The following is a 26,905-nucleotide window of genomic DNA, read 5'->3' on the forward strand; positions in this document are numbered from 1 at the left end:
GCGGGAGAAGGGACACAAGAGCAAAGACCCGTAAGTGGGCGGGCCCGACGGGGGCGTGGTCAAGGATGGGCTCCCCCAAACGTTGGCCCCGGCGGCCATGATGAGGCCCCGCCTTTGCGCTCCGGCTGCCCCCCCCCTTTCCTTGCCGCCGTGATTCCGAGAGGTAAGACTGTCTGGACTGAGGCCGGGATGTCCTCGGCTCGCCTGCGGTTCGGACTGCACCCGCGACGCGGCGGGGCCTGGTCCGGGCGGACGTTGAGACCAGTGGCGCCGCAGGCTTGAACGCGGAAACTGCGGCCGGGATCCCGCCTGCGATCGAGCCGAGGCCGGAGGCCGAGCGCTGGGCACCGAGGCCAGGACCTTGGCTGCAGACGCAGGCCTCGTCCCGAATCCGTTTCTTTCACTGAACTTCCAAGAATGGGGTGCTCGGGCCTACGGTCTCCGCTACGTTTATTTAGCGCTTTCCATTTTGCATAGATTTTCCCCGCCCTTTGACCCGATCTCTACTGCACGAGGTAGATGTGTACCCAGTTTATAGAGAAACAGACCCCAAAGCGCTAGTCGCCCCGCCAAGCGCCCCGTTCAGGGGTCAGCGAGGGCTTTGGACGTCTGTTAGTGTCGTAAATGTTTTGCGAGTTCTGGAGGGGTCTGGAGGTCACCCCTGAAGGCGTTGCCCGGGAGCTGGCATTGGAGCGGACCTTGAAGGAGGGCATTCAAAGTTGCTGGAATGATAACTAACATTTGCATGCATATCATAGTCAGCAGTGTCACAACCAGTAGTGAATTAACTCATTTAATCTCGGGAGCAATCACGAATATTCTAACGTATTAGATATTATACATATTAGATATACGTGGTGAAGCCGGAATTTTAACCTGGAGGGTGTGGCCCCGGAACCTACTCTGAAATTGTTAAACCATAGCGTTGAGTAAAGCCACCCAGTGGAAACATCCAGGCTGTACTAGGATTGTGCATAATTGAGTTTGACTGATTTAAGGTAATAGAAAGTGAGGCCAAAAAAGTAATGTGGGACCGTTGAAGACAATTTTGAGAACGAAGTTAACGTGTTTGGAATTCGTGGATGCTGTATTTTTTCCTCCCACGGTGGATTAGAAAAGTATATGTGGGCCAGCCATGTGAATGTTTATAAAGGAAAAGAGATTATTATGCTTAGTACCGCAGTTAAAATGTGACCAAAGTATATTACCAAAGTAGGGCAAGTATTATATATATACCAAAATAAACCAAAGTTTTATTCGTCTTTATTTACCTTTTGTCATTTCTTCATAGTTTCAATTTTATGAAGTTTTAATGGCCTCAAACCTGAAAATATATATATAATTAGTTGCATTATTTTTCGTTTCAATAACTTAGTGGGTTTCAACCACTAGGTGAGTCGGATAAGCCCTACACCTGTAGCAGCAGCCTGGAGATGGCCAAGATTTCTCTTCTGCTAGTTAATGTGGGCAGGCTAACCATGTTTTTAAAATTGATAGAACATGCTTACCACAACTGAATTATACACTTAAAAATGGTTAAGGCAGTAAACTTTATGGTATGTGTTTTTTATCACAGTTTTTAAAAATAAAAAATAAATCAAAATGACCAGCAATTGCATGCAGGCCATGTTAAGCCTGAATATGTAATGTGTATAGGTATCCATTAAGCAATAAATTCATGTATTGAAGCCCTAGGCTTCCATGCAGGATTGATTTTAGTGGGATATACAAGAAAGAAACAAAGCAGGAGCCTAAGTTTTCATTTCTTGTGTATAATTAGGATGATAGCAGTGAGAATTCAAAGGAGTAACTTTAAGACATTTCACACATCGACAGGCATGGATGAAAAGAGAGGCAAACAAAGGAAAGAAAATGGTTTGAAGGTGGGACACAGACGCTTCATTTTAGATGTGTTGAGGGTTTTTTTTTTTAATTTTTAATAGTTTATTTATTTTTTGAGAGAGAGAGAGAGAGAGAGCAGGAGGGGCAGAGATAGAGGTAGAGGTAGAAGGCTCTGCCCAAGCAGGCTCTGCACTGTGAAGAGCCCCATGTGGGGCTGAAACTCACAAACCGTGAGATCATGACCTGAGCCGAAATTGAGTCAGATGGTTAACCAACCTACTGAGCTACCCTGAGGCCCCAGATGTGTTGAGTTTTGTTAACTGGTGACATATCTTGGAAGAAGGGTCCAGCAAGACATTTAAATTCTGGCACTAATGTGTGAGAACGATTGGATCTAGAGATGCAGAATTTGATTCTTCCACCTAGAAAATGTGGTAGAAACATAGGGAATGGGGAGGTAGGGCAAGTGCGTGTGAAGAGAAAAGGAAAGGGAGAAGGGGCAGGAGTAGGAGAACCCGGATCTTGAGTTCTCTCTGAGACGAGGATTGGTGCAGACAAAAAGGCAAGTAGCATTTGGTCGGGTAAATTTATATTTCTTACATGTTACTTTGAAAGTTGGATGAGGGGCACCTGGATGGTTCAGTCGGTTAAGAGTCTGACTTTGGCTCCAGTCATGATCTTGTGTGGTCTGTGGGTTCAAGTCCCATGTCGGGCTCTGTGCCGACTGCTCAGAGCCCAGAGCCTGCTTCAGATTCTGTGTCCCCCTCTCTCTCTGCCCCTCCCCTGCTTGCACTCCGTCTGTCTCTCTCTCAAAAATAAAGAAATGTTAAAAAAGTTTTTTTTAAACTTGCATATAATTGGTAGTCTGAAGTTAATAAAATAAGTTATTCATTAATTCAACAAATAATTATTAGTTATCTCTTATCTACTAGATGTACCATGGCCTGGGAAAGCAGACAGTCCTTACTAAATTTAATAGGACATCCTTATAGACTAATTCAGCAAAAAAATTTATTCCTTGCTCTTATGTATATATGCTAAAATTATACATCTGTCTTTGTCAGTGTATTATTTGTTAGGATCATGAATAAGAATAGCTGAAGTTAATAGTCAATAATTAATAACATTTATAAACTTTGTTAAAAATTGATCTTTTATAGATTAAATGCATACACCTGTGATAGAAGGTAATGTCTCTGTAATTGTAAACCCTAATCCTATAAAATTAGTCAATCTCAGGGTGTCTAATAAAGAGAGTATTTAAAGACCCTCCAAGGAAAGGGGAGCATAGCAGTAGAGTAGACGTCCTATTGTCAGGCTTCCTGGTTCAAATCCCAGCTTTCCAATGCAAAGCTAAGTATTTGGATTTACTGAGGACATTACTAAAAGATGGAATTTAAACTAATTTTTTTTAATTTTGCAAAGACATTTCCAAGATTAACTTTTTAAGATTATTGTTAAGTATTTTTTTAGAGTGACCCTAACACCACAACTGATCAGCGTACTGTAGAACCCAGCATATCAGTAGAAATTATGTAGAACATATTCATTGAGAAGAAAACTAGAGTGGTAATACCTGTTTCCAGTTTCTGAGGATTTTCTATTCAGTGTGTTTGGCTGGTCTGTAATAAGGAGGGGGAGGGAACCTTCCTCAAGAGATACAAATCAGAAGGTTCTTCTTTGCTCAGCAGGCACTTATGGTAAGGATGCTTTTCCAGCTTTTTTCGTATCATTAAAAATTAATAATGTGTGGTATTTTAACATTTAAGTTTAAAACTATTTATGACATTTAAAAGATTTATTGGAGAGAAAAGAATTACCAAACTTCAAAATCTCCCAACGATAAGCTGCACTTTTAATTCACTAATGTTTTTAAAAGGAAAATTGTTGATCTAAAAGCTGTACATTGCTTTCTCAGAAAAACTCTCCTGGGACGAGGAATTTGATCGGGGTGAGCATATCACAGAGTGGCGATCACGCTGTAAGTGCTCAATAAATGTTTTCACTTACTGTTATCAAAATGGTTATTGTTACATCATTCTCCTCCCATTTTAAAATCAGCCATAATCAGTAATACCAATTCTTTGATTCCTTTGTTAGAGTTGACAGGTAAACTATTAGCAATTTTTAAAAAAAAATTTTTAATGTTTATTTTTGAGAGAGAGAGAGAGCGCACATGAGCAAGGGAGGGGCAGAACGAAAGGGAGATAAAATAATTAAAATTCTTTCTGAAAAGAATTTGGAGCAGTCCAGAAAAAGAAAAAAAAAAAAGCTTGTTAATAAATTAGGCAAATTAGTAATGACATACCAAAGTACTAAAGTTTCCTAAAGTGCATAACAAGTATAATTGTGTGCATGAAAGTGAGTCAGTTTCTTAATATTATTTATCAGAGAAAATTAGCATGTGAAAAAATATTCTAAGTGGAAAACAGTTGCATGTTTGATAATCTATCTGAAAATGAGTTTTCAAATTTTTCAAGAATGAATGTAGAAATGAATGAGCTTGATCTTTACTAATAGGAGAAGAATGGCATTGAAACAGATTTCCAGTAACAAGTGCTTTGGAGGATTGCAGAAAGTTTTTGAACATGACAGGTAATAACTAAGAAGATCTAATTTTAGATATCTTTCATCCTGCTTCTATTTGATTCCTTAATAGGCCCATGAACGATCACTGTTGCACAAAATTACTGTTTACGTAGAAAAATGCATATAGTTCTTATCAAAATTACCTCATTTGTGATATTAGTGATTATAATACAATATGAGTGACAAACAAAGATGTGGTACATTTCAGTGCCCATGAGCAAAAATGCAATTTACGATCTTTAGAATTCATTTTTTATAAAAGCTGATTTGTTATTTCATACATTTCTTTAGAAACAGAAAAAGTTTCTCTTTTAGTAATATTAGTGCTACATTGAGGATGTTACATTTATTCTTTTAATTTATTCCCCCATCCCCCAAGTGACTTACATGCCATGCACAGCAAAGACTCAAGTTGGTTAATAGATCAGTATGCTAATTTGGCCCCATTCTTTAAGGATCAAGTTATGTTCCTTAAATATTGGTAGAATCACTTATTTTGTACATTAAAACACTTATTTTTATGTTTCTGTCTTAACCAGTCTGAGGCATTGATTTTTTTGTTGTGGCTGTTAAAATTACAGTGTTGAACTGAACTGCAAAATGAAATTCGCGATCTACTTACCACCCAAGGCAGAAACTGGAAAATGCCCTGCGCTGTATTGGCTATCTGGTGAGTATTATGCATTTAAGTTTTGGAAGGAGTTTCTTTTTGTTTTTAACTGGTTCATCTTACTCTTTTATCTTGATTTCCTCGTGTGCTTTCTGAGCCATTTATAGGACTTTAGGAGCCTCTTATAGTCAACTCTTACTTTATCCTGACAATAACTTCAGCCCTATGGAATTACATTTATTTCACTTCTTTTAAAATTAAACCAAGTAGTTTAACAGAAAATGTAAAATTCTGGACTCATTGGCAAGAGCTTGGAAATGTTACTTATTCAGGCACCTGGGTGGCTCAGTCGGTTAAGCATCCGACTTTGGCTCAGGTCATGATCTCGCGGTTCGTGGGTCACAGCCCCGTGTCAGGCTCAGGACTGACAGTGTGGAGCCTGCTTGGGAATCAGTCTCTCACTTGCTCTCGTTCTCACTCTCTCTCCCTCTGTCTCCCTGCCACTCCCCTGTGCATTCTCTCTCTCTCTCTCTCTCTCTCTCTCTCTCTCAAAAATAAATAAACATTATTTTAAAAAAAGAAGGAAAAATTACTTAACTTGTACCTACCTAAGAATTTTTGAAGTCTATGGAGATTTTACCACTCAAATAGAACAATATTAGGTAAAACACCAGAGCACCCACGATACACTACTTAGAAACTACCAGCAAATAACTTTTTTATAGCCTTCTCTAGAATGTTTTAATTGGACTCCACCAATCTTCTCTGGCAACAGTCTGGGAAATCACAAAAGAATACTAAAGCTTCTTAAGCAGTGGTGAATATTAAAGACTATAGGATGGATTATGAGACAGTAAGGCTTTGCCACCAGTAGTTTGAAGCTCCCTGCTAACTTATTTCACAAGATGTTGTTGGTATTTTATCTTTAGAAGCAAACGTTGTAAGGAGACACTCTTTAGAAATCAAATTATATCATAGAATGCTCTTTTTGTTACCTTAAAATTGCTTATATCTTTGATTTTAATAAATTCCCACTTACATATGTTTTATCAAGGATCATCCCCAAATACCAGTCTTTTAAAATGAAAATACATATTTCATTTTAAAAAGTAAAAATTTTTTAAGTAAATAAATAAAAGGCAAAAATTAAGTGTCTGTGTGGTTGTAACTCAGCGGCCCATTTCTGTGTTTGAAAAAAGCAATCTGATTTTGCTAGAAAAGCAACAAGTATTGCCAAAAGCAAAAGAAAGAACAAAATTGCATGTTTGTTTTAGAAACAGTATTGTATAGCTGAAGACCACCTTAGAAAGTAGGTAACTGGGGCGCCTGGGTGGCTCAGTTGGTTGAGCGTCAGACTTCAGCTCGGGTCACGATCTCGTGGTTTGTGAGTTCAAGCCCCGCGTTGGTCTCTGTGCTGACAGCTCGGAGCCTGGAGTCTGCTTCGAATTCTGTGTCTCCTCTCTCTGCCCATCCCCTGCTTGTGCTCTCTCTCTCTCTCTGCCTATCAAAAATAAATAAATGTAAAAAAAAAAAAAAAATTAAAACAAACAAAAAAAAAGAAAATAGATAAGTATTCTGTAGGCCCAGAGAAGTTATACATTACCCAAGATCCCTTGACAGAGTGAACAAGTTGTCTGACTCATAGCCTGGCACTGGATTTAGTCCTTCTCTTATTCTTTTCACATTTTGTTTTCTGGCGGCAGCCGCTGGAGACCTGTCTCTTGGCTGAAAGAAAGATAACCAAATCAGAAGTACCAGGAGGGTATTGTGTAAGAGGTACTATAATAATAAGGCCCTAAATTCCTAAGCAGAATTGAATCTGTCAAGACCTATCATCTGAGCTTTAGGAGTATAAAAACTAGAATCTTTGTTTACATCACATGACAGCACGCTTTCCTTAGTGAGAGGCTGAAGAACAGATAGACCTTGGAAATCAATGCTTGATTTTCTTTTAAAAAAAGTGAGATCGTCTGATCAATATACTTGAGAAATAATGGCAGAAAATTTTCAGGATGTTTATTTCCAAGTAGGTTGAATAGGAAAACACTGACAAGGATTTATGTCAGTTGTTATATTTGCAAAGTTAACAAATTAACTAAAATTAGAACATCCAAACTGAAATTGTCAAAGATGGTCCTGATGGTGTGGTTTACATCTTTCCCAAGTTAGGGTGACCTTCAGAATAGCCATATACTCAAGAGAATTGAAAATACGTGTCCAGGGGTGCCTGGGTGGGCGGTAGAGCATCTGACTTCAGCTCAGGTCATGATGTCACAGCTCGTGGGTTCAAGCCCTGCATTGGGCTCTGTGCTGGCAGCTCAGAGCCTGGAGCCTGCTTCTGATTCTGTGTCTCCCTCTCTCTCTGCCCCTCCCCTGCTCACGCTCTCATGCTCTGTCTCTCAAGAATAAATAAACATAAAAAAAAAAAGAAAATATGTGTCCATACAAAAACTTGCACATAAATGTCCATGTATTACATTATACATTTGCTATTATAAATAGCAAAAAAAAAAAATGGAAACAAACCGATAGTCCATCAACTAATGAAATGATAAGTGTAGTATGTCCATACAATGGAATATTAATTCAATAACAAAAAGTAATGCAGTCTTTATAGATGCTACATACAACATGGGTGAACCTTGAAAACCTGCTAAGTGAAAAAAGCCATTCACAAGAGACTACATATTGTTAAATTCCATATATATGAAATGCCTTGCATAAGCTAATCCATAAAGACAGGAAGTGATTACCTAGGGCCGTGGAGGGAGGGTTGGGTGAAAATAGGAGCAACCACAGATGGGTATGGGGTTTCTTTTTGGGGTGATAGAAATGTTCTAAAATTAGATAGTGGTAGTGTTCCATAATTGTAAATATACCAACAGTCGAGCTGTATACTTATATGGCATCTGAATTCTACCTCAATAAACCTGTCAACCAACAAAAAAAACCCTCAAAGCTCTTCATAGAAAATATAGTTGATCTAGTGGATATTAATTCGTAACCGTCTTTATACTTGTGAGAGTAATTCTGCTAGTAGAATTATCTTCCCTTCTAGGAGTCTACAGTTTATTCCCTCCTACATTAATCAAGGAATTTGTGTTCTGACTAGAAAACAACAAATTTTTCTCTGGTCTCTAAACATTGACATTTCTTAAGCGTAAGACACTGCACTGTGTCTGAGGCACAATTCAAGGCTTTTTACATGTTACCACATTTAATCCTCACAGCCATAGTGTAAGATAAACATGAGCAGTATTATCCCCATTTTTCAAATGAAAGAACTGAGACTCAGAATATTCAGCTTACTTGCCTAATTTTGGTTAGGCAATGAGTGGCTGAGTAACATCTTTAGAATGAGATCCTGTCTGAAATCCTTTTCAGACATTCTTTTTACACTATCACCTTGCCTCTAAACACATTTACATTAAGGTCAGCAAGAGTGCTAACCTTTTAGCAGTATTTGGGGCAGCTCTCCTTCATGATACGGCTCCAGAATCTCTGGAAGACGTACTGGGAAGGAACATGGTAGACAAACAAGGACCCTGTACTACGCCATGACTAGTGAAAGTAGGTATGTCCTCACAGTTTAAACATAAACTCCCATAACGCTTTATACCATGATACTTGTAACTTTGTATCTTGTAATTATGAATTTAATCTTCATTAGCAACTATTTCATAAGTCCCTGTGCTGGCTGTTAGGGGATAAATAGAAACTATTAAAGTGTTCCATAGTTAATTCATTCTGAGTCATGCGTACTAGTAAGCTTTGATGTTGCTAATCATCAGATGTAGTGGAATATTTAGCATCGGACACGGGAAAAGGTGTGTTAGGTTGGGCAGTACTTAGCTCAGTCATTTATTGCCAATTTATTCTTGGCCATTCTCACGTCATTATAGTGTTGGGCTCCTATAGTAAGAAAATTCAGTCATCTCTTCGATCACATGTCTGAAAAGGCTTAATAGTTAGGAAAAATGGAAGAAACAGCTGTAAAAACTGGGGCTAAAATTTAAGGAAGGTACATGGCGACCATTTCTCTTTTAAATCAGTGAAGAATACAGAGATGATCAGGCAGAATTTTGTAGCCGAGGACTACTCATATATAAAAAAATTATAAGTTACTTATAGTATTATGGTGACTTATTGTATTTATGTTTTAATGCAGGAATAGTAACACATTTAATTGGCATGTTTGACAGCACCCCAGTGGGGTTGATATAACATTCTCCAGTTTGAAAAATTCTGATTCCCAAATACATCTGGTCCTAAGGATTTCAGTAATTAAAACTTCAGTGAGTGACTTTGAAAGGACAGCTATGGGAGCATTTAACCTAAGACAGTTCTTGATTAATACTGTTGTAAATTTTACAAGAAAGGGAACTTTATTATCTTCTTTAGAATTATTTCTTTTAAAAAAAGCCTTTTATTGATAGTAAGTGAGCTCGTTTTCCCATATCATACAGGGATTAACTCTTATCAGCTATCCACAGTATAGCATGAAATAATCTATTCTTCTGCAGGTTTAACTTGCACGGAACAAAATTTCATATCAAAGTCTGGTTATCATCAAGCTGCCTCAGAACATGGCCTTGTCGTCATTGCTCCAGATACCAGCCCTCGTAAGTGTTCTCGTTCCAGATATTCTTTGTAAAAATATGAATCTTTAAAGTATAAGTTGTGTAACGCTATACAATGTATTTCATATTTTTGCTATTATCTCAACCTTTCAGGTGATAATCATGATTATAAAAGACTGTGCTATATATTTTCCTCATTGCGAATTTTACTCATGACATCACTCTTACAAGAACAGACAGTTTTGCTATTCCCATTTTATAGATGAAGACGCTTCAAAACAGAGATTGAGCAACTTGGTTAATATACCATATTGGCACCAGTGCCAAAAGAACATACGGTGGATAAGAAGTTTTTCTGTTTCAAAGATAAACTGCCTTGTCACATGAAAATTAGGTTTTTTTCATCCTCTCTTCATCAAACAATCATACAGTGAAATATGCATTCGTTTTAATATAAATAACTAGAATGCTTACATTGAAGAAATGAAAATATCAAATATTTGAAAACTCAGTCCATCAGAATTAAAGCTTACTTTGTGACCCTAGACGTGTCAGGAAAAGGAATTTACTTGTCTTTAATTTTTTTAAAGTGTACTTATTTTTAAGTGTGAGCGGGGGAGGGGCAGAGAGAGAGAAGAGAGGGAGACACAGAATTCGAACAGGCTCCAGGCTCTGAGCTGCTAGCGCCAGACGTGGAACTCCAACCTGTGAACTGACCTGAGCCAAAGTCGGATGCTTAACCTACTGAGCCACCCAGGCACCCCTGGAAGTGGAATTTAAACCATGGGGGAAGGGAAGGGGAAAAATAGTTACAAACAGAGGGAGGGGTGTAAACCACAAGAGACTCTTAAATACAGAGAACAAACTGAGGGCGGATGCAGGGGGTGGTGGGAATGGGTGATAGGCATTGAGGACGGCACTTGTTGGGATAAGCACTGGGTGTTTTATGTAAGCCAATTTGACAATAAATTATGTTTAAAAAAATGGCAGCTAAAACTATCTGGAAGATAAATGGCGGGCCTTAGGAAGTAGTGCATTTCCTTTCACAGCACATATAATACACCAAAGCAAGACAGGTCTCACTAGAAATGTAATAAAAAATTTAATTCAGGGGCACCTGGGTGGCTAAGTGTTGGTTAAGTGTCCATCTCTTGATCACAGCTCAGGTCTTGATCTCAGGGTCATGAGTTCAAGCCTCACATTGGGCTCCATGCTGAGTGTGGAGCCTACTTTTTAAAAAATGTAATTCATAGTACTATCAAAAATGTTAAATGCCTAGGAATAAACTTTAAAAATATGAAGAATTATTTTTTAAAAGAATTGCAAAACATGCCAAAGATCATAAACGAAGACTTTAATAAATGGAAAAATGTCATGTTCCTGGATGAGTAAACTAAGTATTACAAAGAGGTCATTTCCCTGAAATTACGTATTACCATAATTCTATTAACAGTCTCAGTTGGCTTTTTAACTACCTAGAAGTATATAAAATAAAACCTAATAAATTTTAAAAGATTATAAGAAAATCCCATTGGGGGATGAATAAATAGGGGAAACATGATGGAAGTGATTCCAAAATACATAAAGAGACATTTTCAGTGCGAGATAGTGAACTCAGCACAAGCATCTTGTCTCCCTTCCCTTGGAAAGAAGTGTTGGTAATAGGGGAGGGGTCATCAGAGAAGGAATCTCAGCACATTTTAGAAGGATAGAGGATATAAGCCCTTTGAGAGGTGAACAGTGAAGAAGCATATATTCAGAATACATAGGGGTGCCCTGGGTGGCTCAGTTGGTTGAGCAACCAACTTCAGCTCAGGTCATGTTCTCATGGTTTGTGAGTTCAGGATCTGTGCTGACAGCTTAGAGCCTGGAGCCTGCTTTGGATTCTGTGTCTCCCTGTCTCTCTGCCCCTTCCCTGCTCACACTCTGTCTCTGTCTCTCTCAAAAATAAATAAACTTAATTTTTTTTTTTTTTAAAGAATACATTGGAGGACATTTCATTCACAAAGAATGTCAGTGTGCCTCACCTTGGCAGTGAATTCTCCAGCCTGAAAGGGCATTCCCTCCCTTGCCTCATTGACTAGAACTAGTCACGTGGCCCTATTGAGGGACAAGAGGGCCAGGAAGTATGTGCCCTAAGAGGCAGAGAACTGCAATAGTTGGTGATCAGCTCAGATGCAAATGAACCTTCAGATTCATTTAAAAGTGTGTTACGAAATACAGGTTATCACTACGAAGTAGGTGAAACCACAGGGTTTTCCCTTGATAGGTGGCTGCAATATTAAAGGAGAAGATGAGAGCTGGGACTTTGGCACTGGTGCTGGGTTTTATGTGGATGCCACTGAAGATCCTTGGAAAACTAACTACAGAATGTATTCTTATGTAACCGAGGAGGTAATTTCATTTCTGTTGTACTTATTAACTGACGATTGCCAATAGTTTGGTTTGGGACACAGAGTCCTTCTAGTCCTGAGAATTTTAAATTGGGGTGTGGTAGTATTGAATCTATTTGGTACATATTTATTATCTTAGTGAACATTCTAAAGTTTACTTGTACAATAGTCTTATTACAATTGAAGTTAACATTAAGTACACTTTTAAAGAGGGTAATAATTATATTGACACCTTTATACACTACCCAGAGGATACAAAGAAAACAATATATAAAAAAACTTTTCATTTCTCTGGCAGCCGGTTCATTCAGACATATTTTATAATGATTTACCAAGGCTTAGTTAGAAAGGATAAATAAGTAGCTAAATCACTGCTTCTATTAATAATATTTATGTGTAGTTTATGCATTTTTCTAAATTTTGCACATGTACATCATAAAACTCAATGATACAAAATTTTAATCATCCATTATTCTGCACCCCAAATAACAACTATGTTTTGGTATATTCCAGACTTTTTTTCTATGACTAGTTTTCCTAGAATTCTAAAAGTTTTTTTCATGTTCATTTTTTTAATTGTATAAAACAAACATTTTCTAATACTCTGTTGGTAACATAACCTTAATAATTTCATAATATTATATCACGTGTCATAATTTACTTTTTTGTAATATAGGATACTTATATATTTACATAGATTTTTTACTGTATTAAGTTTTACTGCATTGAGTGTCTTTATGTATCATTTTCCCCCCTAAGGACTTTTCTCTTAGAATAGATGCCAAGAAGTGAATTTTAGACATTTTAAAGGTTCTTTCTGCATCATTTTCTTTATGCTGCTTTCCTAGAAGGATGTACCATGTTTTCTCCAGTGTTACGTTAAGAATCCTTGTCTACCTGAGATTTTTATTTTTCCATCTTTATTAGTTCATACTATTGTAAGACTAGACTTGGAAGTATTGATTGTGTAATTATTTTATATAACTTTGGAAAAGTTTAAACTTACTTCTCATACCTTCTGTCATATTATTAAATTCTCTCTAGCTTCCCAAACTCATAAATGCCAATTTTCCAGTGGACCCCCAAAGGATGTCTATTTTTGGCCACTCCATGGGAGGCCACGGAGCTCTGATATGTGCTCTGAAGAATCCTGGAAAGTACAAAGTAAGATTACCGAAGCTTCCAGTGACAAGTATTTCTCTTGGATAATATCAATTAGCAACTTTACAAAGAGTTGTAAAATAGTAGGATATTATTATTAGTACTGGGACTAAACTTTTCTAGTGTTGGGAATGAGCTGTAGGGGAAGAGCATTAAACTGAACACAAAATTATATGCTCCAGAATCAGAAGTATAGGAATTCTATCACATTTGGTCTACTAAAAACATTATAAAGCAATTTCTACTGCTTCTATTCAAACTGTAGCTTTCTCGGCTTTCCCCCCCCCCCCCTAAGTCGTATTCTTGTTACTATTGCAGTATATATCACATTTTTACCAGGAAATATGTTTGTTAATTGAGTTCAATGTTCTGAGGGAAGAAGAAGATATTCATGATTTGTGAAAGTGAAGAATTCTTTCTTCTCAGTGCCTTGGATGAAAATTGGATTGCAGCGTAACTGATAGATAACATCCTCAGTCTTTCCATTCATTTATTTGAAACTGTATAGCTTTACTTTTTTGTTGTTTAAACGAGCCAAGTTGGAATGACCACCCTATGTAGAACGTCTGACTGGCAGAGCAGCATACCATCGTGTTGCAAAAGGCAATGTTGAAACAGGCATAATCTCAGGACTGCTTCTGTCTTTAAAATCACAGGGCTGTCGGATACCTCAAGATTTGTTTAATCCATTTCCTTCCCCCAGAAGGAACTTCTTAGTCATTTCAGGTGTGCCACTGAGAAGTGAAAATACTTCTTACGGCAGCTTCTTATTGCGGCATCAAATATTTTTCTTTTAATAGGTTTTGCTGTATAAAGTTGAATTAATTCAAGTCCTGGCAGTGGGTTTTTAATAAATAAATAAATAAATAAATAAATAAATAAATAAATAAATAAAATGGTCTTATATTTTTGTACATAAGGCAATCCGTTTATTACGTTTGAGGAAGAAAATCAAATTCAGTTGTCTTTTTGTCCTTTAAAAAAAGCGTTAGACTTTGATAAACCTACACAGTGATAAGTGCTCTGAAACTGAGCGATTCCATCTCTGCCACTTACCCAGTGAAAAACAACTTTGCATGGGGGTGCCTGGGGGCGCGGTCGGTTAAGTGTCTCATAGTTCGTGAGATCAAGCCCTGTGTGTCCAGCTCCATGCTGACAGGAGATGGCTTGGGATTCTCTCTCCCCACCCTGGCTCATATACTCATGCGCTCTCACTCTCTCGCTCTCTCTCCCTCTCCCTCCCCCTCTCCCCAAATAAAAAATAAACTTCCAAAAAAAAAAAAAAAAAGAAAAACAACACTGCTTAGAACCCAAAATTGTGTTGTATTAAAATTCTGCCACATTTAAGGGCATTGTTCAGTGCTTTCTTGGTCCTGTTTAAAGAGAAGGAATGTGTCTCAGATTTAATGACCTCACAAAAGTAGGTACGAACTGTTTTATATCACTACGAATTAATTTTAAGTGGAAAAAAGGAGTAGAAAGTCTGAACGTAAACTTGCATTTGTGCCTTATTTAATGAAATGTAATGTTTTGCTTTCCACTATGTTGGCACCTATGGTTAATTAGCTCTCTTACTTGAACACATGAGAGATGTATCATGGAGAGGGCCTGCCGTCCCAGCACATATGATAACTCACAGAGAATTGTTCACAAGTAGTTTTCATGGCAAGTCAGAGTTTATAAGCAAGTTGCAAATAAACTTTTGAGTTTTTAAGCAAGTTGCAAATATGTGTTCCTGTTTGATTTTGCAAAATATAACTTGTTTTTAAATTTCCTTTGTTTCTGAAGTCTGTGTCAGCATTTGCTCCAATTTGCAACCCAGTGCTCTGTCCTTGGGGCAAAAAAGCCTTCAGTGGATATTTGGGAACAGATCAAAATAAATGGAAGGTAGGTACTGGGAAGGCCGTCTTAATGTTCATTTTTAAGTTTTCAAATTTGTGAAAAAGCTACATATCGCAGACATTATATTCCTAGCTCACTCACAGACGCAGAGCTAAAAATAATTAACAAAAGGAAATACATATAATAATAACAAAAAAGCCTTTTTCTCATTGTATTGAATTGTGGCAGACATTCTGAGACTACATGTTTTTTCTGCTAATGATTAATTTACATGTTTATTTCTTAAGTAACATTACCAAAAAATACCACATTTTATCCCTAAATTTAGATTTGCCTCTTAACCCTGTGCTCATTTGTACAACAGGAACCATGAGTCCCGGCCTTTTAATTGTTTCATGTGTCTGTTTCAAAATCCAGCATCTCTCAGATTGAGATAGTCAATTCCAGACTTAAAAGCCTTTAAAAATAGATATTGTGTAATGTACATCTATGTGAACATTCCCAATAGCAAGATTGCTTTTTGAAGCATGGGAGCAGATGCTTCAAAATGAAAATTAAAAATGGCTCTCTCTCGAGACTCATTTGACTTTTGTGCAGAAATAGACTATTTGCAAACTTCACCAAGAGTCTGAATATTTTGCAAATGTACTCATCATCCTATGCATGTGAACAAGTAGGAAATACTTGAGTGGGGGGAAGAGAAAAACTTTTTTGTCTTACTGTTGTGTGTTCCAGGTCATTCACCCGTGCATCTCAATTTTATTTAAGATTGGTCATTGAAATTCTAACAAAGCAGAGGTTTAATCCTGTAGTCACTAAATTAGAATCGTGTTTTGCTTAGGCTTAGATTTTTGTTACAGTGGAAGAATGCAGAACGTGATTACTATTAGGCAGTTTGAGAGCTGACAGTGCACATACATCAGTGTTAGCAGTCCTTGCCACTGTGCAGAGTCTGTGTGGAGTTCTGAGACCTTAGGTCACAAAAGTGATCACCTTTCCCATCCACACGGGGCTTAGGGTCTCAAAGAAGTATTGAGCAAAAGACCAGCTGGTTGGGAGAAAGGAAGGGAGAGGTAAAGGCACAGGTAACCAATAAAGGAATCTATAATTTTTCTCCAAGTGACAGTAGATTTTACTACGTTAATTATGTTGTGTTTAGGCTATTATTTAATTTACTATTGGAATAAGGAGCCCATGCAGAACTATGAAATCACAGAACTTAGAACTAGTTGGACTTTATAGATCCCCTTCCACTCTCTCCTTTAAGATTAAAGAAAGCAAGTCTTAATAAAGCATGATACTTTAGAAGGGGAAATCTTTGGGCTTTTGTTTGTCTTGATTGGTGCATGGAAGTTGTGGCTAGTGAATATATATGAATAATCAAGAATACTTAAAAGTGGATAATAAAATATAAAATTCTAACTAGTCGCAGCTCCTGAGATCATAAATTTGAGGAGTTGTTTATATGATTCAGATTATTTAAATTAAATCTTCCTGAAAGCTCATGGGGATAGCAGATATCTGGTGCTATTCAACACCATAAAAGAGAAGGCTGAATGTACTCAAGCCAAAAAGAGAAGACAACAAAACAGACTGTTTATTGGAAACAAAGAATATCTGGAAATAGAAAAAGATACAAGGGAGTTAGAACAAAGAGTCAATTTGTGGTGGGATTCATAAAGGAAAAGATACGATGTGGGGTTTTTTGTTTTTGTTTTTGTTTTTTGTTTGTTTTTTTTTTTTTTTTTTTTAGTTAAGAGGTGATTAAAAACCTCAAAGGTTTAGAAGGGAAAAGGCTATATTCTATGAAAAATGCTGAGATTCAGAATTCTTGCCACTGGCTCAGGACTGCGTGGAAGTAGAAAAGAGGCTATAATTGGGACATGGAATTCTGAAGATCTTGTGAATAAAAACCAGGCAAACCAATGTAAAAAGTGTTTTCTGATTTAAAAGGCCTTCGAGCTTAAATGACTTTAAATTTCTATTTGGTTCTACCGTGGTCTCTTCTGAAGAATATCTTTCTGGGTACTTTCAAATTTATTTTTCAGTGTTTTTCTTTTTCTAGGCTTATGATGCTACCCATCTTGTGAAGTCCTACCCAGGTTCTCAGCTGGACATACTAATCGATCAAGGAAAAGATGACCAGTTCCTTTCAGATGGACAGTTACTACCTGATAACTTCATTGCTGCCTGTACAGAAAAGAAAGTCCCTGTTGTTTTTAGATTACAAGAGGTGAGTCCCAGGAAACCTCAACTTGTTCCAAGTAACTATAAAAAAGCAAATCCAGGGGTTCCTGGGGGGCTCAGTAAGTTACGCATCCAACTCTTGATTTTGGCTTAGGTCATGATCTCATGGTTGTTCATGAGATTGGGCGTGGGGCCTGCTTAAGATTCTCTTCCTCTCCCTCTGCCCCTCCCCCCACTCACATGCTCTTTCTCTCTCTCTCTCTCTCTCTCTCTCTCTCTCTCTCTCTTTCAAAAAAACTTTTTAAAAAAGGCAAGATTCCTTAATACTTTATATTTGGAATTTGGAAAACTACCTCTAGTAAGATATTTTTAAAATTATAATAAGATACTTAATGTGAAAGCCTTCTGATTAAATTAATGATATCTAAGACCAAATTCCATAGAAAAAAGAAAGCCTTTGGCAGTGAAAAGTGTTTATAATTTTTTGTATGGCCGTAGAACTAGTGAATAACAAGATTACTGGATATGTCTTTCTTTACACGCATGTGGCTGTTCTCACAGGAAATAACAAGAATAAGCTTAATTACTCTTCACTTCGTGTACACCTTAACCTCAGGCTATCAACCATTGGTCTCACACACATCTGCAATTTATACGGTTTGAGTTAGGTGCTAACCTAAACATTGTGCTGCTTGGCAAGTTTTCCTTGACTAAATGACTTTTAGTTATCCACTGCTCACCTAACTCTATGCTAGTACAGTTATAATTAAAGGAATTCTGTTTTTATTTTTAAAAAATTATAAGCTTAGGAATATATAAACAAAATATTTCAGGATGAAAAGTGAACACTGTAAATTACAAGGGATTGTGATTTTATTTTTTATTTTTTTAAATTTACATCCAAGTTAGCATAGAGTGCAACAGTGATTTCAGGAGTAGATTCCTTAGTGCCCCTCACCCATTTAGCCCATCCCCCTCCCACAACCCCTCCAGTAACCCTCTGTTTGTTCTCCATATTTGTGAGTCTGTTAACGTTTTGTCCCCCTCCCTGTTTTTTTATTATTTTTGTTTCCCTTCCCTTATGTTCATCTGATTTGTCTCTTTTTTTTTTTTTTTTTTTTTAATTTTTTTTTTTTTTTCAACGTTTTTTATTTATTTTTGGGACAGAGAGAGACAGAGCATGAACGGGGGAGGGGCAGAGAGAGAGGGAGACACAGAATCGGAAACAGGCTCCAGGCTCCGAGCCATCAGTCCAGAGCCTGACGCGGGGCTCGAACTCACGGACCGCGAGATCGTGACCTGGCTGAAGTCGGACGCTTAACCGACTGCGCCACCCAGGCGCCCCTGATTTGTCTCTTAAAGTCCTCCTATGAGTGAAGTCGTATGATTTTTGTCTTTCTCTGATTGACTAATATCACTTAGCATAATACCTTCCAGTTCTAGCCACGTAGTTGCAAATGGCAAGATGTCATTCATTTTGATTGCCGAGTAATACTCCATTGTGTGTGTGTGTGTGTATATATGTATATATATGTATATATATACACACGTGTATATATGTATATATATGTATATATACACACACGTGTATATATGTATATATATGTATATATATACACACGTGTATATATGTATATATATGTATATATACACACACGTGTATATATGTATATATATGTATATATATACACACGTGTATATATGTATATATATGTATATATATACACACGTGTATATATGTATATATATGTATATATATACACACGTGTATATATGTATATATATGTATATATATACACACGTGTATATATGTATATATATGTATATATATACATATATATACACGCCACATCTTCTTTATGCATTCATCCCTCGATGGACATTTGGGCTCTTTCCATATTTTGGCTATTGTGGATAGTGCTGCTATAAACACGGGGGTGCATGTATCCCTTCGAAACAGCACACCTGTATCCCATGGAGAAATGCCTAGTAGTGCAATTGCTGGGTTGTAGGGTAGTTCTATTTTTAGTTTTTTGAGGAACCTCCATACTGTTTTCCAGAGTGGCTGCACCAGCTTGCATTCCCAGTGATTGTGATTTTTTTTTTAAGTTTTATTTTTCTTGAGGGAGAGAGTGCGTACGTGCATGGCGGAGGGGCAGAAAGAGAGAGAGAATCTTAAGCAGGCCCCACACTCAGTGCAGAGCCCAATGTGGGGCTCAATCTCATGACCCTGAGATCATGGCCTGAGCCAAAATCAAGAGTCAGATCTCAACCAACTGAGCCACCCAGGTGCCCCGAAATGATTGTGATTTTAAAACCATTTTTATTCATGTTCAAGGGTACTGTGTCAGACACATTGATCTAAAACGTGTAATTACGATGATAAATGTCCAGATACATCTAGATCAATGTATAATGTGGCACATTGCAGTTTACCAAATGTTTTCACGGCATTAGGTCATTTTATTTTTATGTGACCACATGAGAGACCATTCTTGTCCTCTCCCATCTGTTTTTTTGTTTGTTTGCTCTTTCATTTTTTTCAACTTTTTTGTTGTGGCAGAATACCATACATAAAATTTGCCATCTTAATTATTTTCAAATGTACATGTCTTTGCTAATAAATATATTCGTAATGTTGCTCAGCCATCACCACTATCCGTCTTCATAACCCTTTTATCTTGTAAAATTGAAACTTTATGCCCATTAAACACCACATCTTCGTTCTTCCCTGCACCCAACCCTTGGCAACCATAATTCCCCTTTCTCTGTAAATCTGACTACTCAGTACCTCCTCTAAGTGGAATCATACAGCCATTTTCATTATTTCCTTCCTAGACTGTTCACTGCTAGTATAGAGAAATGCAGCTGATTTTTGTGTGTTGCTTTCGTATCCTGCTACTTTGGAGGCTTTAGGGTTTTGTACAGAGAAGAGCATATCATCTATGAACAGAGATAATTTTACCTCTTTCTTTCCAATCTGTATGCCTTTTATATCTGTTTCTTGCCTAATTGCTCTAGCTAGGACTTCAGTACTATGTTGAATAGAAGTGGCAGAGGTAGGTACCTTGTCTTGTTCCTGATCTTAGAGGAAAAGCTTTCAGTATTTCCCCATTTAGTGTGATGTTTGCTGTGGGTTTTCTAATATGGCTCCTGTCCATCTACTTTACGGGCTCAGAAAAGTAACCTGCGTATCTAAAGTCTCACAACTAGTTCACAGTAGAACCAGGATTGGAAGCAAGGTCACTTGAAATGAAAATACTTGACCTCCTGTCATCCGTCTAACCAATCCCAAGCACGGTAAAGCAGTGCTTCTGAGGAACAGAGGGATGGAATTAGTTAATACGAGGAGAACTTGTGCACAGCCTCCTCTCCGTCTAACTTATGCAACAGATCTGAACAATCTTCCTGTTTTTTTTAATTTCCCTAATATTTTGAACGTGTGAACAATTTATATAAATATACTGTGTAACATATTATATATATATATATATACACACACACACACACACACACACACGAGGAAAAATATGTCAAAAACCAATATGTTGGATATACCTTTTTCTCTCTGAGTGTCCCTCTTTAAGTAATAGGGTTTACTTAGATTAATTAAAATACTTAAACATTTAATCACTTAAATTGCCTGTTTTAGATCAATAACCAACTTTGAGAAATCCAGATACTGATTTGATTGTAAAGTAATGCGTTTAACTGTATTAACCATAGCTATAAGTAACGTAACAAACCGTTTCTTTCCAAATGATTTCTTGGCACTCGCAATGTTGGATGCCTCTTCTTGCCCCTGCGAGGCTGTGCCAGGAAATTGTGTTGTTACCACCACCAACAGAGTTTCAGCCTGCCAACAGAGACTGAAAAATCTCTATAGAGCGTGTTATAAAAACAGCATAGAAGTAAAACACTGATGAAATTCTTAGAGGGGGAAAAAAATAAAGAAACTTTTTATTTCTGAAATGCTCATAGCCTAAACAAGTAAAAAACATAGATGGGTGTATTTAATGAGGAGTCAAGACAAAACATTCAATTCTGAAAACAAAAGAAAGCGACAAAGTATTGAAATAACCAGTCACAGTCTTTAGCTCGGGCACAGTTTTTCATTCAATTTCCTTATGGCAAGGGCCACAGTCTGAAGGTTTTGTTTCGGCTTGTTATAATTGAATGAGCGACTGAGTAGACATGACTGGGCATAGCTTCGGCGAAGTTGCTTTCAGGTTTTCAGGCTGGCTTCCACTGACTTCAGATGACCTCAGGTCTGAGACTTTTACCTGCTTTATCATTTGCTTGTAAGTACAGTATAACTGTATTTCTTTATGAAATGGGAGTGGTGAAGAATTAAGTAAGCTGAAAAAAATGGGGTCTATATAGAAGTATGTGAACTGAGGAGAAAGGCAGAAAATTATTATAATCATGTACATGCCTTACCCAACTTCATTTATTTACTTCTTTTTGGTGTTAAATCTCAGGGTCTTTTTTTTTTTAATTTTTTTTTAACGTTTTATTTATTTTTGAGACAGAGAGAGACAGAGCATGAACGGGGGAGGGGCAGAGAGAGAGGGAGACACAGAATCGGAAGCAGGCTCCAGGCTCTGAGCCATCAGCCCAGAGCCCGACGCAGGGCTCGAACTCACAGACCGCGAGATCATGACCTGAGCCGAAGTCGGACGCTTAACCGACTGAGCCACCCAGGCACCCCTCTCAGGGTCTTTTTGTACATACTCTGTACTGTCAGAAAAAAGTTGAGAGCTAAGTGTGGTGCATAGAGGCATTTGTATGATTGTCACCTCATAGAATTTTTCCTTTTCTGTTTTTGGCTTCAGTGAATCTAAATTGAAAAAGCACTAGATAGCAGAGTCCTGATAGTATACAAAGATCAGATTTTACTCTGAAGCCTCATTTGTCTAATTTTCAGTTTTAAAAAAGTTACACTGTGAGGGAAAAATTTCAGTGACCTAATGGAAACTTCCAGAAACAACATCGAAGCAAGGCTGTATACTACCTCTTCAAGTCCCAGGCCCTTTCTGAAGATTCATAGGTGGTTTGGGCCTGTGCACTGCCTGTCAGAGAACAGTAAGAACATGGCACAGAATTCCAGAAGTGCAGGGATCTCTCAGGCATCCCTGTATCCTCATACTCAGCACGATTACCCAGCACAGACTCTCGGCATTGTTTATTAAGTAAACAAGTGAACACCTTTTCTCCACAGTCTTCTTTGTATTCTGAAGAGACTTAATAACCCAGGAATTCATATGTGCGCCTTTCTAATTGGGTCTGGAAAATATGTAGGAAAGCACTGCCCTTTAGGACAAATGTTCATCATAGCTGCTGGAGCATTGCTGCTTTTTTGAGAGCCGAGTGAAGAATGAAAGAAATGTGTTCATTTATTTTTATACTCTGAGAGAGTCTCGCTACTGATGATTTTTCCATGTAGAGTGGGAGGTAGAAGAGGAAACCTAGGCTCTTTCAAGTGTCGCCGGATATATATAATTGTGCAAGCCGCCTAACAAACCAGAGCGATTCAGAGAATTTGATGAAAGGACCCACCCCCATTTAATCATATTGATAAATAGATCATGACTGGTCAGGAATGACACAATTGGCTGAGGTTATATAAGGATCTTCTGTGTACCAGAATGCCAGTAGTTCAAATGTGTTCTCCTGCCTTTAACTCTTTCTTGGTGAGTCACAGTAGGCATTTTCTGTTTTCTCGTAAAGGTGGATCTTCTGTGAAAATATCATTATGGAAGTCAAGGGCATTGGTTTGGTACTTTAGATAAAACGTACTGTGTTTTGGCAGTACACCCCTGAGAGCTCAAAACTGTAACTTTGTTTTACCCTGGGACTTCTCTAATATAGTCATAATAATAATTTAATAAATAATAATAGCAATGGTAACAGTGACTACCCACTATGTGCCTGAAACTGCAAGGCATTAAACATCTTTGAAACTGCATAAAAATACAGCATACGCAGTCACCGTAGGGACTTGGCTCCTCAAGTGCTTGGGGCATCCATTCCCTTGCATCGGTCCCTGTTGTCCATCAGATACATCATTTCATCTGTTAAAAACCAGCAGCTGCTACTTGGGACTGTATTCCCTAGGGTTTGTGGATTGCAAATCATGGGCCTGGTTAACCTGGTAACAACTCAAGAATTCCATGAATGGAAAATGCTTTTCTTCACGTTTCTTTCTCTACATAAGAAATTGTTCTTTAGCTCCAAATTGAATTAACTGGGCCTCGTCTGATCGTTGAGAAATGTGAAGCCAAATAATTCCAAAGGTCAGTCTTAATTTTGACAACGTTCCTGTCAGACTCACTTCTATGGTTCGGCCACAGTAAATAGAAGACCGTGCTTTTGAGTTGCTTTGATGACTTTAAACTAGAACTCTTTATTAACTGCCCCGCATACACCTGGAAGTAAGAGATGGAGAACGTTGACTGATTCGCTAAAACCTTAGGGATTTGCCTTGTTCCTTGAAACCCAGGGGATATTTTTATTAGGGCTCTTTTTGGTTCTTAAGTGCTTAGGAAAATTCCCATTTTCTCCCATCAGAGACCATTCACAAGATTAAGGTAAAAACTTAAAAATCTTAAGACTTTTATGTCTTTTCAGTGTATTCACCTTGCGTGTTCATTGTGTTTTGGAAGGGAGGCTGCCCCCAGATTACCTGCTGTTTAACCCCCTTAGGTTCTTCCCAGTTTAATTTTGTTTCTTTTTCCTTTAGAAAGCCTCTTGTTGTATTCAAGATGCCCCTGGGGGCATTGCCTCTCCATTGACCTGTATCAGTGGGGGTATTTTTAAGTTTTTTTGTTTATTCTTGTGAGAGAGAGAGCAGGGCAGGGGCAGAGAGAGGGGGTGGGACAGAGGACCCGAAGCAGGCTCCGCACGAACAGCAAAGAGCCCTACCTGGGGCTCGAATTTATGAAACATGAGATCATGACCTGAGCTGAAGCCGGATGCCTAGCGAACTAAGCCACCCAGGTGCCCCTTTGTCAGTGGATTTAATTGACCAGATAGTTTGAGATCCGTTTCAACTCAACTGCTTGGCAGAAAATTACATTTTCTTTCTGTTTCATGATTGTTTTCTAAACAGTTTACTGACTTTTTTCCCCAGTGTGGTTTATTGCTAAGGGATGTCTGTTTGAATGATTTTTTCCTTTTTCCTCAAATGATGATGTGATAGACTTTTATTGAGTAGAAAGTAGAATTTGTAACAAAACTTTATGATGGCTGTGTTTAACTTCCCAGACAACGTTTGACCATTGGATGTTTTTTGTTCTTTCTCTATATTGTTTATGTGTGCTTATTTTGCGTTTTAATACTTTCTGTCTTATCGATGTTAATGTGTTTCTTCTGTGAGTCAAAACTTCTTGCCTATGTTTCTGACTTCTTTAAATTCTGATTCTTTTAGCCCTTGTTGATAGGACCACCTGTATATCCTGTACATTTAATTAATGTGTCATTTCCTCTCTTTGCATAGTAATGGCAGCATCTAGAAACTAAGCTATGCAGAATGTTTATTTTTCTTCATATTTTTGCTGTTCTTATAATGTTCAGAGAAAATGTTGAAGTACAAGTATAAGCTTGACTTTATTTGTTCGTTTATGTATTTATTTTTGAGTGAGTAAGAGAATGAGCTGGGGAGAGGGACAGAAAGAAAGAGAATCGTAAGCAGGCTCCATGCCAGTGGGGAGCCCCAACACAGGGCTCAATCTCACAACCATGAGATCATGACCTGAGCCAAAATCAGGAGTCGGACGCTTAACTGACTGAGGCCTGCAGGCACCCCTAAGCTTGATTTTGACTCTAAGCCTTCCTTATACTGTAATTTTTTCACTGTTTACAGATAATTAAATGACATGAGAGATATGTTTAATGTCTTTGATGTTTCTGAATGGAAAGTATCTTATGTTCCTCTCTTTTGTCTTCTAGGGTTATGATCATAGCTACTACTTCATTGCAACCTTTATTACTGATCACATCAGACATCATGCAAAATACCTGAATGCATGAAAAACTTCAGATAAGAAAATTTGTTCAGGATTATAAAATTGTAGTAAACAGAATTGCTGGGAAAAATGATTTCAATGCATTGGATTTCATAGTGCTAAAAATCATCATTCCATAGTTGAATCACTTTCTGAATGAATATATAAAACCTGCTTTTGATTTAAAAGTTATTTTGCCAATGTTGGGAAATATTTAATACATTACAGCTTTCTCAAGGTCATTTGGAAATCATTGTATTAACCTCAGGCCACAGAATATGAATATAATCGCATTTAAATCATAGAATGTTAACTCAGGAATTGGTTTAAGAGGTAATTTAGCCTAAACCCTTCACTTTTCCAGACTTTAAGTCTGTGAAGGCATGGACTGTCTTCATTATGTTTATTGTTCTGTCTCTAGTATCTGCCAACCACTTGGCTTCTAGGAGGCATTTAGTAACTATTTGTTGTTGAGTAAGGAATGAGGCTCAGAAAGATTAAGTAAATTCTCCATCATTACACAGTTATTTGTGGGACAGCTAAGATTAGAAGCCAGATTTCATAAACCCAATCCAATGAGACTTCTTTTCTTATCTATTAAGCCAAACAGATTTGTGGACATTGGTTTCTGGGATTTCTCAAGAGACGAGAATTAAATAATAAGACTCAATCTGAAAATAGCTCTATGTAAGGAAAGTTGCTTCGTATGTTTCTGTAAACAGATATTTTCCTGTAGTTACATGCAGAAATTTAGCTTGGTGAGCTCACCAAGAAAAGTAATCAGTCTCTTTGTAAATACCAAATTGTGTTCCTTTTACGAACTTAATATGAATAAACTCATTTTGAAACATGATAGATGAAGTCTGACTATTTTTATTTTTTTAATGTTTATTTTGAGGGAAGAGAAACCAGGGGAGGATACAGACAGAGGGAGACAGGGGATTCGAAGAGGGCTCCCTGCTGACAACAGAGAGCCCGACAGGGGGCCCAAACTCACAAACTGAGATCATGACCTGAGCTGAAGTTGAATACTTAATCGACTGAACCACCCAGGCTCCCCAGATTATTTTAAAAACATTTTTCTATTAGAGAAGCATGAAGATTATACATTTTTTTTTTCATTCCAGTGTAGTTAACAGAGTATTGTATTCATTTCAGGTGTGTAATATAGTGATTCATCACGTCCATATATTACTCTGTGCTCATCAAGATAAGTGTACTCTTAATCCCTTTCACCTGTTTCACACAGATTATACATTTTAAACACTTGATAAGAATGCATGTTAATATGGTAATCGAAGAAGTCATCAGGTTCTTAAAGTTATCAAATCACATTTAAATTCACCATTTAAATGTGAATTAGATTGTACTAGAATTTCTTAAATTAGTGCTACTGAAATACCAGTAGCCAAGTTAGAGTCCCACAGTGAACTACACACAAAATGGTTCTAGTCTAAACAATCTCATGTCCTCTAATAAGTTCACTTAATTCGCGGAATTTGTGCATGTTTTTGGTAACTCCTTTGTAAAGAAAAGCAGTTGTGTACTTCTAAGATCGCTGTATTAGCTGCAAATTTAATCAGAAGCAGAACTAGTAGGAGATATACAAAGAGATTTTTTTATGAGGAGTTGGTTTCTGTGATTGTACGGGCTGGCTAAGCAGGTGTAAAATCCATAAGGCAGGCCAGCAGGAAG

The 26,905-nt window shown here is 37.6% G+C and overlaps 1 protein-coding gene across 5 annotated transcripts; it reads left to right on the top strand.

Moving 5' to 3' along the window:
- ESD (esterase D) lies at positions 1 to 26,063 on the top strand. 5 transcript variants are annotated; one of them, XM_042971241.1, is made up of 10 exons: positions 1 to 30; positions 3,761 to 3,823; positions 4,363 to 4,437; positions 5,013 to 5,101; positions 9,565 to 9,663; positions 11,891 to 12,015; positions 13,059 to 13,178; positions 14,964 to 15,062; positions 17,083 to 17,250; positions 25,155 to 26,063. In XM_042971241.1, exons 3-10 carry the CDS (start codon positions 4,370 to 4,372, stop codon positions 25,233 to 25,235), a joined length of 849 nt encoding a protein of 282 aa, XP_042827175.1. In that variant the 5' UTR covers positions 1 to 30; positions 3,761 to 3,823; positions 4,363 to 4,369; the 3' UTR covers positions 25,236 to 26,063. The 5 variants fall into 5 exon arrangements, with proteins under 5 accessions (XP_042827175.1, XP_042827037.1, XP_042827306.1 ...); XM_042971103.1 differs by lacking the exon at positions 1 to 30 and adding an exon at positions 37 to 163; XM_042971182.1 differs by lacking the exon at positions 1 to 30 and adding an exon at positions 219 to 515.
- Positions 26,064 to 26,905: the final 842 nt, after the last annotated feature.

Source organism: Panthera tigris, chromosome A1 (genome assembly GCF_018350195.1).
Source record: "Panthera tigris isolate Pti1 chromosome A1, P.tigris_Pti1_mat1.1, whole genome shotgun sequence".
NCBI lineage: Eukaryota > Metazoa > Chordata > Mammalia > Carnivora > Felidae > Panthera > Panthera tigris.